The 16119-nt window shown below is 49.0% G+C and overlaps 1 protein-coding gene across 1 annotated transcript; it reads left to right on the top strand.

The window, feature by feature from the left end:
- The first annotated feature begins 1684 nt into the window (after positions 1–1684).
- On the top strand, positions 1685–16109 carry LOC122374354 (transient receptor potential cation channel protein painless-like). The gene is made up of 4 exons (XM_043353044.1): positions 1685–1774; positions 11643–11812; positions 12575–12722; positions 13058–16109. Exons 2-4 carry the CDS (start codon positions 11649–11651, stop codon positions 15473–15475), a joined length of 2730 nt encoding a protein of 909 aa, XP_043208979.1. The 5' UTR covers positions 1685–1774; positions 11643–11648; the 3' UTR covers positions 15476–16109.
- The last annotated feature ends 10 nt before the right edge of the window (positions 16110–16119 follow it).

Genomic DNA, 16119 nt, shown 5'->3' on the forward strand with positions numbered 1-16119 from the left:
TTCATTGTTTTGCGTGTTTTCTTATATGAAATGTAATTAAAAAATTTGTCATATTTTAATCACCATTAAAACATAACTGAATAGGTATAAAAGAGAACTCGATATATACTTTCTTTGTTTTTAAGAATTCCGGAATTAGATACCCGAGGGAGCAAAGAGGGAGCAAGTTGCCACGCTGATTTAATACCTCATAGTCGAAAGGTGGGCTACTAGAACCAAAAATTGCTGTGTTTGTAAATAAATAAGTGATTTGAGGGCAAAAAATGCCCAGATTTAAACTTCTAAAATTATTTTGAACATAAAATATTTCAGTTTGAGGGATGTTAAGGCCTCTAAGGGTAGGTACTTTTTAGGTATCAAATAAGTTCCTCTGCAAAAGTTCCGTCGTGAAAACGGCCCGTGAGGATTATATTGGTATCAAATAGATGCCTGCTATTCCGTCGTGAAAACGGCCTTTATGAATTTATTTCAGTGTTTTAAACGATGATGCTCTCTGATAATATGACAAAGCAGGCATATAAGCAATTAGTGCAACCCTAGCTCAGAGCTGCTAAGAGACACACTGAACCTGATTTGACCAGATCTGCACCATAATCTGTACCAGATGTGCACCAAATGTGTACCAGATGGCCGTCGTGAAAACGGCTATTGTACTACTATAACAGAGCTTTGCACACTTTTCGATAAATGCTCGGCGTTGTGAGGGGAGGCTCAGGCCCATGTCGTCCCCTATCTCCCTGTGTGTCCAAGTGCATAGATGACGTCACACGAAGGGGCGGAGTCGGGGGCGGAGCCTGGCGCAACGGCCGCCATATTTGAATTTGTTTTATTAGAATGTATTCTATATTTTGGGTTTCAGTCAATTGTTATCGATAGTTTTATGAACGGTTAGCTGTAATATAAACGAGTTATCAAGAAAAAACACATATTCTGCTTGCAATTTCGATTTAAGTACGACCCGCGCCTAGATTCGAACGCACGATCTTTGGATTACGGCGCAAGCATCCTAACCACTACACTACCGCGGCGGCGTGGCGGCCGGCGGATGGGAGGCGGCGGAGGCATGGGGGCTTTTTTACGCATTTTTGGAAAAACTAATGGGTTTAGTGAAAAACGCTTCTTAGATAATTCGAAGAAAAATGTCTTGGCTTTCCGATGGTGCACTTAGTTTTGTGCTAGCTTTAGCAGAGTTTGTTCTACAGCGCTTCAAAAATCGCCCATTTACATAGGACTTAAACGGGACTTTACGACTTGCCCCCAGATGACGTCACGAGCTGACGTCACGATCAGGTAGAATCGCCGGACGACCCTACCTGGTATATAGGGCCTTGGGGAGGCTCAGGCATTTGCCCCAAATGCTCCCTCCCCTGGATATGACGCCAGTGATACAGCAGGCATCGCATGGCCAACAGCCAACAGGGTCCAGGGACCCAGAATCGGCACCGCACTACAACAGCAGAGACATCTAGCAGCTCACGTATGAAGCAGACCTGCTTAGCTCTGCCGCGAGATGTCGCAAGCCTACGGCCCACTTCGGCCCACTGTCGGTCGCCGCTCACCGAGGGCAGGCAGCGGGCCTGGACCGTGACGTCACAGTGGATGGAGCGTGACGTCACGGTGTGTCGAGAGTGGGCGGCCGGCGGGTCGGGGCCGGCGCGGCGCCGAGACCGGAGGGCGCGGCACGCGGCGCGAGAGGTCGGTGTGAGCGTCCCACGCCGCGCGGACCAGCTGAGGTCCGGCTGCAGAGCCGATATCGGCTGGATTCAGTGAACAGGTGAGACCTCTGATGGCCCTCACTGACGCACAGCTGTGGCGGCAGGGCTGGCGGGGACAGTGGGAGGTGTCTCTAGTGTGCGCCGGTGAAGTGACTCATTTTCTGGTGTGCTGTGTGCTGCGGTGGGCGGGATCGCCTACAATGGTGAGACGGCTCCCTAGTTCTTGTCAGGAACTGGGGACATGTTTCTGAATCATGATCATCAGGTTTTGGACCATGCATTGCATACTGCACGTGTTTCCCTTGCGCGTTGTTTACATTTGTCACATGCAGGCAGATGCTGGTAGGTGGGTGGTGAATGTGTTCCTTATATTGTGATATGCTTCTGTCGGTGACCATTTGTCAGTGCAAACAGTTTCGAAAACATAGTGTTTGGAATTTGTTGCCAAACAAAGTCAAGGTCACTTCATCTCATGCCAGGTCATTGCTCTGCATCTGAGCCGTACTAAACAGCAGCTGGTAAACACATCGGCTTCTAACTGGCGAACTCACGCGTCATGAAAAAGTGCCATCGATATCTCCATCAGCCCGGCATATACCCACCGACCTGACCGACAGCCTGAGGGCTGAGGAGAGGCCGGATCCGACCCCCCCCCCCCCCATGTCGAAAACAAATTTAAGCCCCGCTAGGCATAGGCGGCGGAACGGGGAGGGCACCGGGGCACCGTGCCCCCTTTGATTTTGGCACATTAGCCCTATGCCCCATTAGCCCTATGGGCGTTGCATGGCAAGAATGGGATCAAAAGGTGGCAGTGCCGTGCCCCCCCCCCCCTTAATTGAAGGTGTTACGCCGCTACTGCCGCTAGGCAGCCTTTTCCACGAGACCTTCCCGAAGCATTCTCAAGATTTCAAGGTCGAGGTCAACTGTGAGGTCAATATCAGGTCAACGGTCAAAATTATGGGTTATCTGCCTCGTGCCTGAGGCTTATGAACGGCGGTATCCGTATCTAGTACCTACTGCTCGAAACACAGCGACACTGACCTCAAAAACTTAGTAAAGGTACCCACTACCCCGTGAGCATATTGGTCATACCAAGCACGGGCTAAGGTCAAGGTCAGGTCACAAAAGGTCACTTTGAGGCAATAACGACCAGAATTGCGATCCTTCTTTTGGGATAGATTTTTGCGCTTATAATGTGATGGTAGTTGTCAATGTTGACCCGCGATCGCGGGGGTCCGATCCGACCCCCCCCCCCTCCGTTTTTCTTGAATAACTCATGAACCGCTTACGCTAGCAACTTGAAACTTGGCATACCTTCTCCTCCATCAATTTGACGTCTCCTGTGTAATTTTTATGATTTTTTTCAAAACTTTTTTAGATATATCGATTTTAGTGATGTAACTACATGGCGTTTTCAGTCAAAAAGTGGTAAATGTTTTAAAAAATCGCCAAAAATCAAGATGTAAAGCAAATTGCAAAATAAGGACATGAATAGACGCAGCTCCACGAGTTCTTTAAAATGGCTATCTCGGATTTTCCATAAAATGCGTTTTTCACCCCTAAAAATTAAAAAACTATATTTTTTGGAAAACAGCTAATGCCTAATAAAATCCAAAATTTTGAGAATTTTCAAAAACCGGAATATATGTTATAGAGCTCTATTAGAACATTAGATGTCCCAAATTTCAACTTTCTATCTTGATTTTTGCCCCCCAAATTGTGAAAAATAGCTCCAACATGCATAGGGCATGGTGACGTCATAAGCATTTTCGTGAATTGGAGGCACTTATGAACATCGCATGTGAAAACAAATGGCACCACTAGATTCCTGGGACAAAGTCCGTCTAGAAAAGTGCATTTTTATGTCAAAAATAAAAAGTTGAAAATTGACTTTTTTTCTTAGCCCTCGTTTAGTTATGTATGGTATAAACGATTTTTTATGCTTTCAATGCACACTTATCACCAGCACAGTGACTTGGGGTCACATATAACCATTACCATCGGATTCGGCGTGAAAAATAAGCCATAAAACATGTGTCGCACGCCCATGTAGCAGATAGTGAAAACCGTGACCTTTCGTGACCTGACCCGACCTTGAGCCGTGCTTAGTATGACCCCTATACGCACATGGTACCTTCACTAGGTCTTTGAGGTCATTTTTGGTGAGTTTCGAGCAGCAGCTATCGATTCCGCTGTCCGTAAGCCTAATCATGCAAAATCCCAGAATTTGACCTTTGACCTGATCTTGACCCGAAAGTTGACCTCAATCTTAAAATCTTAGTGCTTTGGGAAGGTTTCGTAGAGACCTTTCGAAAGCCACCTCGCGGGGCTCGATCCGACCATTGGTTCTCGAGATAACAGGGGGGGGGGTCGGATCCGACCCCCCCCCCCCCCAGGCTGTCGTGGGTACGGAAATAGCCCAGGCGGTGCCGGGTTAACCCGCGCACCGACGGGGGGCGGTATACCCAAGGGTATACCTACCCCCCCCCCCCCTGAAGTTTTTTTCGTAAATAGAGGGGAAAACCGCGGTGCGTAGCGACGCGAAATTTTGCATGACTATTCCCTCATCAACTTTACACATGGTTGGCAAGTTTAAACATCCTATCTTTCAAGGTCAGGTCACCAGGTCACTTTGAATGGCCCGACCTCAAACTAGCACTTTCTTGCAAGTTGCAACTTTGTCACCGTGTCAGAGCTACAGCAGTCAGTAGATGCCGAAGTGCTTTGGAAGTTTGCAGGATGCATTTAGAGTAGACCATTGTTAGCTATAATTTCTGTAGTTGGGAATTTTGATATCGATGGTCTAAGGTCAGGTCAATATCTTGACCTCTCCATTATAAGTCAATGGGGAAAATCAACTGCCTTTATTGGCAGCTGTATTTTTGGCAGTGTGGGTCGTATTGGCCTTATCTTTATACCATAAATGATATCTTTCATGACCAACCTTGTACATTGATATGGCAATTATTTATTTATTTTATTAGCGTCCTGATTCTCTCCTCGAGCCGCGTCGAATGGCCTATGATTTAACATATCCCTAAAGGTCTGATTTGAACTTGAAAGCAGAAAGCTTGCCGTAAGGTTAAAGCCATGACCCAAACCTGGCCCGAAAAGTAATGACTAATGCAATGAAACGAGGTCGAATCTGTAAAAGAATCGGTAATTCACAGGCGAACCGCGAAAGTCGTCCAAAGCCTCGCAAAACATCAACGTCGACCACCTCGTGAAGACGAAGACGGTCATGTACGAATCGAAAACAAAATATCAATCCACACACTGGCAATGCATGCAACACACGACACAGCCATTGCTCATTGGATGAACTACAGACTACACGGCAGGGCATATTTTAACATACTGACTGCGTCCCATTTTGGGACGCAGCCCCCTGCCTTTGGGACGTAGCCCTCGCGAAATTTGGACCACTGCGTCCCACACTGAAATGCCACGGTTTCAGCCGAAAAGTGCGAGCAAAAATAAGTAGCATGCCTCGGTCTTTTACTGTGTAAAAGATGTTGGCTTTCCGATTGCTTTGTGCCCTGATTTACTATGTACCTAAGCACATACATGCCCTCTCCAGTCATTGTGCTCTGCCCTACCCTTGGTCATACACCTTATTATGTTCTTCCCTACTATACCCCAAGGATATGTGCCCTGCCCAGTGCCCTGTCCTTAGGTCTTGTACCTTGCCCTGCCCTTTCTTCAGGCCCTGTGCCCTGCTCTGCATTCAGGCCCTGTGCCCCGCTCTGCCCTGCCCTCAAACACGATACTTTATATATTCTTCCTGGAAATTTGATGCGCTGCCTTCCAGTCTTTTGGCCCCGTGCCCTGCCCTACCCTAGTTTGAGGCCCCGTGCCCTTCTCTGCCCTCAAGCCTTGTGACACATCCTGCCATCAGACCCCGTAACGCTGCCTCGTCTTCAGGTACTGTGCCCTGCCCTGCCATCAGGCCTTGTGCCTTCCCATGTCCTCATGCCCCGGCCCCGCGCCCATCCTCGAGCCTAATGCCTTGCCCTGCCTCAGGCCCTGTCCTGTCATGTTCTGCTTCCAGGCCTCATGTGCATTGCCCTGCCCTTAGACCCTGTGCCCTATTCTGCCATTAAGCCTTATGCGTTGTATCGCCCTCAGGCCCGTGCCCTGCCTCGCCCTAAGTTGCTGTGCTCTGCCCTGTCGTCAGGCCTTGTGCCGTCCCATGCCATCAGACCCTGTGTCCTACTCTGCCCTCAAGCCCTGTATTCTGCATTGCCCTAAGGTCTCGTGTCCCACGCCCGCCCTCAGGCGCTGTGCCCTGCCCTGTCATCAGGCCCTGTGGTGTCTCCCGCCCTCAGGCCCCGTGCCGTTTCCCGTCCTCATGCCCCGTGCCCTTACCTGTCCTCAGAACCCGTGCTTTGTTCTGCCTTCATGCCCTGAGCCTTGCCCTGCCCTCAGGCCCCATACCCTGGCCCTGTTTCACCGGTGATAGCAGCACGCTGCTATTACACGTGTCAAATTGGGTTTCCATGGAGACATCAACAGGCCCATTGCTCAAACACTACCACAAGTATGACGTCAGCTCGCGGAATTTGATAGCAGCGTCCGTGAAACACCGCCCACGTCTTGTCATACCTTCGGGGCCCGAAGGTATAGTATACTATGACAAGACGTGGGCGGTGTTTCGGGCCTTGTGCCATACCTGTGTCTTATGTCTTGCTCTACCTTTAGGTACTATTTCTTGCCCTGCTCTAAGATCCTGCGTGTTGCCCTGCCATCAGGTGTGTTGATCATCAGGTGTTCTAAGGCCCTGTGTCTTGCACTACTCTCTGGCCTTGTGTAATGATAGCCTCAGACCTGCGCCTTGCCTTGCCCTCGGACCCTGCATCCTACCCAGCCCTCAAGTATCCGTCTTATCTTAGCTTCATGGCCTGTGCCTGCCCTGTCCTTAGGGCTCAGACTCTGTGTCCTGCCCTTCCCTTAAGTCCTGTTTAGAGATGTCAAGTTGGAGCCCGCAGGCCCGGAGCCTGGCCCAAAATCCGGCCCTACAGGGCTTTTGCATGCACAGTGGATTGTATCATTGTTTTGAGGTACCTCATCGAAACGCATCGACTGATATGCGACATGATCTATCTTGGTCACGAAATGACCTTAATGTGAGGTCAAGTTCTGACCTTGACATTTCGAGGTAAAAATGAGAGAAGAACGATCGTGCAAACGAAAATTCTCTACCTTTTTTTAGTTCAAAAGCTTTTCATGAAATCTATATTGACAAAAATTGTAATTTTACCCGTTTTGGGCAATGGAGCCTCAACCGTTGATCTGAACTCAATTCTGACGAAATATTGACGAAAGAGCTGTTCAAGATATATCGATTGCTTTTCTCCTATCGATTGCGCCCTCCTAGCTATTAGCATCATTGCGAAGTTTGACATTTGATGGCATACGGTCAGATCAGGGCCGTCATGGCCGTCTGGCCATAGGAGGATATAGAGGGGACCACGGGGCCATGCTCCCTCCCCGTCCCCCCCCCCCCCCCAAAGCGCCCGGAAATGGCACAAAATCGAAACATTTCTGGGCATAATAATTAAACAAAGGAACTTCCATTGGGAAAAGTTTGGGTTATATTACATGATAGGCAGTAAGGAAGCGAAATCCGAAGCATCCAAAGCATCCGTTCATCCAATGCATTAATCTATGATGGATTTTTTTATGTAGCTTTAAAATCCGATGATTTCTTGTCACAACTTAGGTGGGTACTGTAGTTGACCTTACGTCATCTAATTATTTCAAACACATAGTATCTTCAATGCAAATTGGGCTGGCAATGTTTCACACGTCAACCTCTATTTTGAATCGATTGATAAGGGTGAAAAACGCATGAAGAGACGTATGTATCACATTTTAATCATGTGCATATTCATTTTTATTTTCTAAGCATAGGTACAATTTGGTGCGTCAAGGGAGGTATAACACGCCCAACGCCGTTCAGGAAAACGAGTGACTAACAACAATGTAAATGTCATGAAATCGCCGGTCCGCCCTTTGAATGCGGATAAAGAACGCACTACGACTGGGCGAATTTCGAGACTGGCCAAAAGCAATCACAGCCCGCTCCCAATATCCCGCTTGCAGTGCCCCTCCACCAGCACAGTACACAATGTATCTGTGCATTATCTCACTTGCATTATATACTATTTCGCTTGCAATGTGCCCTTTCCGATCAAAGTGTGTGCCCTATGCCACCTTTGGGACGCAGTGAAAAATCCTTAAAATATGCCCTGCTACACGGGTTTCGGTACGTTACCGATGGCGTGACGTCCGGTCCCTCGCTGACGTGGCAATCGGCTTTGTCTAGAAGTTGGAGTCGCTGAAACCTGGGACACTAGCACTCCCGAGGAATTTCACCTTTATCACTCAACTCGCGTCACGTCACACGCCGAGAATAGCCGCCACTCACTCGCCGTTCACACTATTCACGTTCGCACTGCTGAGCACCACCTCTATCACGCTTCCGATCGCTGAAATTGGCACTTATTTTCGTATTGAGCATCTAACAAACGTCGCCACTTCACACACTCCCATTCAAAACAATCGGGCTCGCCGCGCGCCAGACGCGTCACCGCACCGTCACCGCACAGCAGAAGCAGAATCGCCCGGGGCATTCACGCGCTGTGCTCAACGCTGATTGGTTGACCGAGCTCAATTGTTGCCATGAGCGAGCCGTCAGGGCGGGGGGGGGGGGTGAGCAGCGCCCGCAGCGCCGGACGGGGCGGGGCCCGGGGGGGGGCGGAGGTTGTTGAGAAATGGAGGGGTGCATATTTACGTCTGGACAACGAGTTGCGTTGGAGAGGCCGGAAATAGTGGCGATTTCAGGACCGCAAGAATGGACCGTCATTGGAGTGATTCTTTTTTAAACCGTGCACTGTTTTCGGCCGGAATTTAATAGTTACTACAAAATATTTTGTGATTACGTTTCCACCAAGAATGAATGCCATCAGGGCTAAATTTAATACTATTGCATTTTGCCAAGAAGCATATAGTGCTGTTATATTGCAGTTTTAGCGCGTTTGTTACAAAATATGAAGCGAATAAGCGTCAGTATAATTCATCAACAGTGCCAGAAGTTAACTTGAGGGGAAGCTATGCTAATTGCTCTTGTCCATCCACTAAAATTTATTAATTATTTTGCTTTGTGTATTCCAAAAGGAGAGGGAACTATTTCATTTGTGCCTTCATGTCAGAATTGAAGGTGGATCATTAAATTTTCAACGCAGTTTACAAACAAGCATTTGGTCTTTCTCGTTTATAAGCAGTGGCTAAGAAAAGGTTGATCAATCCTGAAGTTCAGTCATCGTACCTCAACTTGGCAGCAAGATCCCCCAAGGACAGAGGATATATTGTATACATGTCCTGTAAATCAAAACAAACAAGCATTTGGTCTTTCTCGTATATAAGCAGTGGCTAAGAAAAGGTTGATCAATCCTGAAGTTCAGTCATCATAATTCATACCTGAACTTGGCAGCAAGATCCCCCAAGGACAGAGGATATATTGTAAACCTGTCCTGTTAATCAAAACATTTTTGTGCCTACAAAGGCTTAAGTTATCTGTGGTGTGTTCGGAGTTAGACTATATGGCCGGTTTTGTTGTATGTTTATGTGGAGATTAAATATAACTGTGACTCTGTGCTTGTTTTTATACTTACAGTCAAACAGGGAACAGCACATTCACATAACATACTCACCTAGCACCTAACTCATAGCTGTACCCTGCAGGATCTGTACTTGTTCATGTCTCGAGCATTAACAAAGCATTAAAGTAGCTTAGTAATCATTTCCCACATTTTCTGAGCATCTAACATGACATACAGCAGTGCAGAGCAGCTTCAGAGAAAAAAACACTTTAAATGCACAGACTCACACCAGCCACCCAATGAGCCAGTTCCTCAGTTGACTGTTTCCCTGGACGCAGCTTGGCAATGTGAGCTAACTTTTGGCAAGTTGAAGGTTAGCAGGTAAGATTGAGTTAGGGCGAGTACCTACCTATAACTGGGTGCTACTGCCATGCAGGTCTTGGGTAGGCTGCAAATATGTGTGATGATTGAGGTTAGGTCAGCTGTCAGGTTAGTCAGGTTCAGGTATGCTCATTGCTCAGGTCACATTTTTATGGACATTTGGCAAATTAAAAAACTAACAATCTAATCTAAGCTAACCCGACTAAACATACACTACTGACTATAGGAACTGAGCACCTACCTACTTGTGCCTACATCTCATACCATGTCAAAGTAGAGTTCCTTGGTGGAAGATGACCCTCAGTACTTTTTATCCCAGCCCTGTGAAGAAAGCTAATACCTGCTTCTAAGCTCTGAGTCACTGCCGACCATCCACAGGAAGAAACGCTGAGACTGAGAGCTTTGCCATTGTATATTGGACCAATAATGACTATCACGAATGACTATGAACACATAATATGATCACATCGTTGCATGGATTGTCACATTGACAATTTTACTACAATCCTTTTTTCAAGAAATACAGTGATGATGATTAACATCAAAAATCAAAATAAACATAAAGTGGATTTAGTGATCCAAGCTTTCTACTCCAGTAGCAACGGAATGATCGCATGTTTCATTTGCCAGACACTGAGTACCTGATGCACATTACAATCTGCATAGCATCTAAGCATAGTAAAACTGCCCAAGTCCATTCATTCTAGATTTTAACTTGATAGTTAGCACTAATTTATCTTGCTGTTGTAAGTTATCATTCAATATTCATACCAATACATCAATATGCGCTCATCAGTCAACATTTTCTGGCATGATCCTGCTCAGCGTGCTCTTCAGTATTGCTCCAAGGTCTGCAATATTGTAGCTTGTTTTTGGACAATAAGCTCTTTTAATTTTACTTTTTCTTGCTGATATATGAGCCCGATCACCTTGCGTTTATCAACCAAAATTTAATAACTTGTTCAACTTGATATTGATATTGCTCAGTAGTCAGGACCTCTGTCAGCCTCCTGGGTACTTCAGATTGTTTTCAGTCAACATGCTTCTTAAATATGATATAAGTCAATCTTAAGGGATTCAAAACATCCAACAAAACGACGTACAAGAGCAAGAAAACCACCAGATAAACTAAAAATGGCCTTGGAACAGAGCCAAGTGGTGCTCCATTTGTTTGTTTACAATGATTGTAGTGCTGATGTATTTTTAGGACTCTGAACGTCGGCTTATAAAAAAAAATGAAACGTTTTTACAAAAGTTGTAAGGCAAGTAATATTTATCTGGAAGAACTAAAATATTCAAAAGCCAAACACTATGAAATACATGAATCAGAACGAAAAAGTAACCCAAAAATCCAGCCTAATCACCGGCTCCTAAAACTGCAACACAATCAGCACTTTTCCCCGCAACTCGTTGTCCAGACGTAAATATGCTGGAGGGGTTGGGACTGGGGCTATCATGCTCATCATGCTGGTCAGTGTAATGTTGTCGATTGTTGATCCAGCAGCCTTTGGTGGCTTTGCTGTGTGGTACCGCAGCCGTTACGCTAACAATGCAGATATTTGTCACACATTCACCTACCTACGTGTCTAATGTCTTATCCCCTAGGTAGATAGATTGTTTGCGAGCTCACATTCATGTTCCGATTAATTTGTCATTTGTTGGGGGACGTGCAACTTTATTTCGAGAAACATTCGAATTATTCGGTGCCTTCCTATAATAATTTACAACGACATGGTCATTTGTCAGTTGTCACGATTATTCATAAAACTGCAATCCCGTCCACTCAATATCGTATTCCGTCATTTTTTTAAATTTATTATTATTTTTTCATGAGAAAGTATTTTTCTTGCCGTTCCGCCATGAAAAAGAAAAAGAAAAACAATGGCACCGACCGTCTACTTTGGCCGTGTTCTGACGTATTGAAGTGATGGGTCGTTCCCAGGACGCGATGTCTGCCGAGTTACCGCTGCACGTGTCACCGGAGAGCACGCCCCTCTGCACGGGCGATGGCGGCGCCTCGGACCAGGCACGGCTGCTGGCTGCCGTCCGCGCCGGGCAGCTGCAGCTGGTCTCCCAGCTGGCCAGCTGCCGCGACGTGGACATCAACCACTTGTGAGTGCAGGCTGCGAATTGGTGAGCCGTGAGCTGCTGATCGATGGTGGGTGGGCCGTGGGCCGCGAGCCGTGATGGGGAACTGCTGGTTGGTGATTCGGCCGGAAGGGCGCAGCTAGCGCTCACGAGAGATCTGCCACTGAGTCATCAGCGCGGCATTCAGTCTAGGGGAGGGAGACGTTATATCTCATTGTACCTAGCCATTAGTTTAGTTGCTGATGCACTCGAGTCTCATTTCAACATGGGGGGGGGGATTATATCCTCCTTTAACACGATTTTTAACATTACGGTTATATCAATGAATTTATGCAGGTACACAATCACCCGACAATCAATTTTAGCGGTCGCCTGTCCTCACCCTCCGCTCCGGCCGTTTGGCACTCTGGCAGGGCCGGTGTATTTACTGTCGAATCTTGACAGGAGGTTATTGCGTAACTGGGAACGAACGTAAACTCTGCTGAGCACTCGAGCACCGGTTATATACCGGCTGTAAAATCAGCTCAGTTTTCGACGTGATATTTACACGGCGACTGTCATAGTTCCCTTTTTAGGGAAGGTGCAGACCGCAGATTTAGTGTCAATAAGTAGCCATGGTAGCGTCGCATCCGTCATTGCCGAGCGATGCTACTTATGCATCTTACACTAATACCTGGGAAATTAGGTATTGACGTTTTGTGTAAGTGATGCAGAACCACCTAAGGCCTCTAACATTGTCACCCATCACGGTGTGACCCGCGCGTCACCCGTATCGGTCCGTTTCAGTTACGACTACCCGGACAACTGCACGTGCCTTCAGGCGGCCATCGAGGGCGGCCGGCACGATATAGTGGCCGAGCTGCTGCGCTGCCGCGCCGACCCCAACGTCTGGAACCCCGTGCTGAAGACGTCGCTGCTCCATCTGGCCGTGCAGGTGGGAGAAACGGCGAAATTATTCGTGTCTGGCGTGCTGAAACTTAAAAATGTTTGACGTAAACAATTAGAATCCTACGATGTCACCATGTGAGAAATGGATTTTACGCTTTCTCGTTCTTCGCCCATTAGACGTTTCACCGGTTTTTATTCCTTTTATTTTACTTTTAGTTTTAATAGTGACAACAATCTCCTTGCCGTTTCTTTTGTTACTGAATACTGTGTTCCTAAAAACTACGCATTGTCATCGCTGCACAAAATTGAAGCCACGGCAAGCACACTTCACCGTGAAATGAATCAGTAATTAACTATGTTTAATTGTGTCCGCCCCCACAGAAGAGGGACCCGCAGTCTGCCGTCCTACTGCTGGACCATGGCGCTGACGTGGCCACCAAGAACGGCAAGGGCCGCACCCCGCTGCACGTGCTGGCCGAGCGTCCGGCCGCCGATGACACGGAGGCGGAGCGCTGCGTGGCGCTCGGCAAGGCCCTGCTGGCCCGGCCCACTGTGGACGTGGACGCCGCCGATCGCGCCGGCTGCACAGCTCTCTACCTGGCCGCCGTGTCCGGCGCAGACCCGGTCGCTCGGCTGCTGCTCAGTAACAACGCCGACCCGAGCTGTACCGTGGATGGCCGCTCGGCCGGAGAGCTGCTCCAGAAGCGAGGGGTGTCGCTGGAACCGGACCCCCAACTCGCCGTCACCGCGCTCACCGGCCGCAGTGCGCAGAACGTGCTATTCGAGGCGCTCCAGCAGCGCGACCTAACCCGCTTCGGCGCCGTTCTGCGCGACAACTCGCGGAACCGACGCGTCGTGGACGCGTTCCACGGCAACACGACGTGTCTGCAGTACGCCAGCGACCACGGCCTGCACGAGTACGTCGGACTTCTGTTGCGACACGGAGCCGACGTCAGTCTGGCCAACCCGACCAACGGCTGGACGGCGCTGCACTTCGCGGCGGCGCGTGGCTTCCACCGCGTCCTCGAGAAGCTGATCCACCACGAGCCACCCCCGGTGGATGTGCCTGACCACGGTGGTGAGACGGTGCTGCACAAACTAGCGCGTGCCGAGTACGATCCGCAAGAGACCGATCTTGCGGAGAGTGAAGCAGATCGTGGCTTGTGCCTGGAGCTGCTGACAAAGATGCAGGCTGAGCAGCCAGGACGACTTCAGTTGGACGTCAACGGTCAAGATAAGCTTGGCTCGACGCCACTGCACTACGCGGTGGCAAGAGGGGATGCGGTTGCCATAGAGGCTCTTCTCAGGCTTGGAGCGAACATCGGTGTGAAGAACAGGTTTGGCGAAACGCCTGTACGTGGGTTACCGGCCGATGCACTGCAGAGGTATCTGGATGAGTGTGTCACGTGCAACGACAGGCCGGTTACGGATGCCCACTTCCAGATTGAGCTATGCTACAGCTTCTTGGCCCCAAGACGTCGAGGTTTCGTGGACCCACTTCCGGAGACCGAATCGCTCTGGTACATGGCGCAGTCGAAACGTCATCGCCACCTGCTGAAGCATCCCGTCATCTCGAGCTTCCTTGACCTCAAGTGGCAAGTTGTTCGCGGATCGGTATGGGCTAACCTGGCGTTATATTCGCTGTTTGTCATTCTGATGACGACGTTTGTATTTTTGAACGTCAGCCGAGACTGGAACACGCGTCAGCGCCGCCAGGCCACGGAAACCTTAAACAGCTCCAACAGTCAGACGGTAGAGGAAAGCTCGTCCGATCCCGCGTTCCAGTTTGTGTTCATCGCAACAGCGCTGATCCTTGTTCTTCTGATACTGCGAGAGCTGTTTCAATTCTTCGTGGCTCCACGACGGTACATATTCAGCTTTGAGAACTACGTGGAGGCGTCTATGCTGGTGCTCTCTGCTCTGCTTCTCTTCTCTTCTGTTGACGAAGAGCAGACACGACGCTTTTCTGCACTCGTCATCCTGCTGTCCTGGACAGAGTTCTTCATGCTGATGGGTCGGCTACCGCTGTTCTCCATCTACGTCACCATGTTCACTACGGTGTTGTTCCGCTTCGTCCGCTTCCTCGCCTGGTACTTTGTGCTGATCGTCGCCTTCTCGCTCAGCATGTTCGTGCTCTTCGAGGGCGACGAGGCCTTTCCGAATCCGTCGTCGGCGCTCATCAAGACGATGGTGATGACGATCGGTGAGATGGATTACGGCTCGCTGCCGATCGCGCAGCACACGCCCGTCGCGCAGCTGGTGTTCGTCGCCTTCCTCTTCCTCATCACGGTGGTGTTGATGAACCTGCTCAACGGTCTGGCCGTCGCGGACACGGGCGAGATCCAGGACCAGGCGCAGATCTACGGCTACGTGGGTCGCGTCGAGCTCATTTCCTACATCGAGTCCATGCTGCTCGGCGACCCGTTCAACTTTCTCTCCAACTACCCGCCGTTCAAGTGGCTGCGCTGGGTGCCCGACTGTGCCCCGTGCTCCTGGCTGGGCAGCGTCAGTCCGCTCACCCAGCTGCGGGCCTGGCTCGGAGGTCGCACCCTCCTCTTCTTCAACACGCTGCCCAACAAGAACCTCACCGTGCTGCCCAACCAGCGCAACTGGCAGCTGGACCCGAACACGTGCAACGCCCGCTTCTCGCTCGACAAGCAGATCATCGAGGACGCCAAGACGCTGCTGATCAGCAAGCGGCAGCCGCAGGATGATGTGTCGGAGAGGCTGGAGCAGCTGGAGAAGAAGCTGGACAGGCTGCTGAGCCGCCTTCTGCCCGCTGAAGACGCGGCACCCTGAAGACGTTCGATGTAATTCCTGGAAGTCACCGCGAGGCGTGGGTGAGGAGAGACGACGCGGCTGATTGTCTACCTTTCCACCGAAAAAGAGGGTCTATACAGGTGCAAAGCTGATTCAACTGGATGCACTTTGCGCAGTGCACGTATTACCACAAAAAAAAAAATGCAGAAGCATGGTGAATCTCTACATTCCTTTACTACTTGTGAATCTACTATTTTAATGAATTGGCATTGGCTTCATTCCACGATTAGTTATTCCACAATTTTCTTTCATGATAATGATTTTCTCGCAACAGGACACCGAACAACATTTATTCACTGTATGTCAATGCACCATGTACGCAACAACCCATTTTACCGGCTCTCTGAAGCTCCAGGTAGCGCAATATCGGTAGCTAATAAGCCCTCCCTTTCCTACTGACGACTCGCTTACTATAGTACGACGTTCGCACGTACTGACATAATGCGTGCCCATTTTCTGCAATGGGGCACACCATCTTTTATAGCAATTTTCAATGTCGCTTTTTATGGATGGTGTAAGCGTCGCGATTTACCCCTAGTCGTCTGCCTGATTGTCTATCAACGAGCATCTTTAAGTGACTGTTGTTTTATATTGCTTTTGTATTATTATAAATACATTTCTAA

Source organism: Amphibalanus amphitrite, unplaced genomic scaffold, assembly GCF_019059575.1.
Source record: "Amphibalanus amphitrite isolate SeventyFive unplaced genomic scaffold, NRLGWU_Aamphi_draft 001645F_arrow, whole genome shotgun sequence".
Lineage (NCBI taxonomy): Eukaryota > Metazoa > Arthropoda > Thecostraca > Balanomorpha > Balanidae > Amphibalanus > Amphibalanus amphitrite.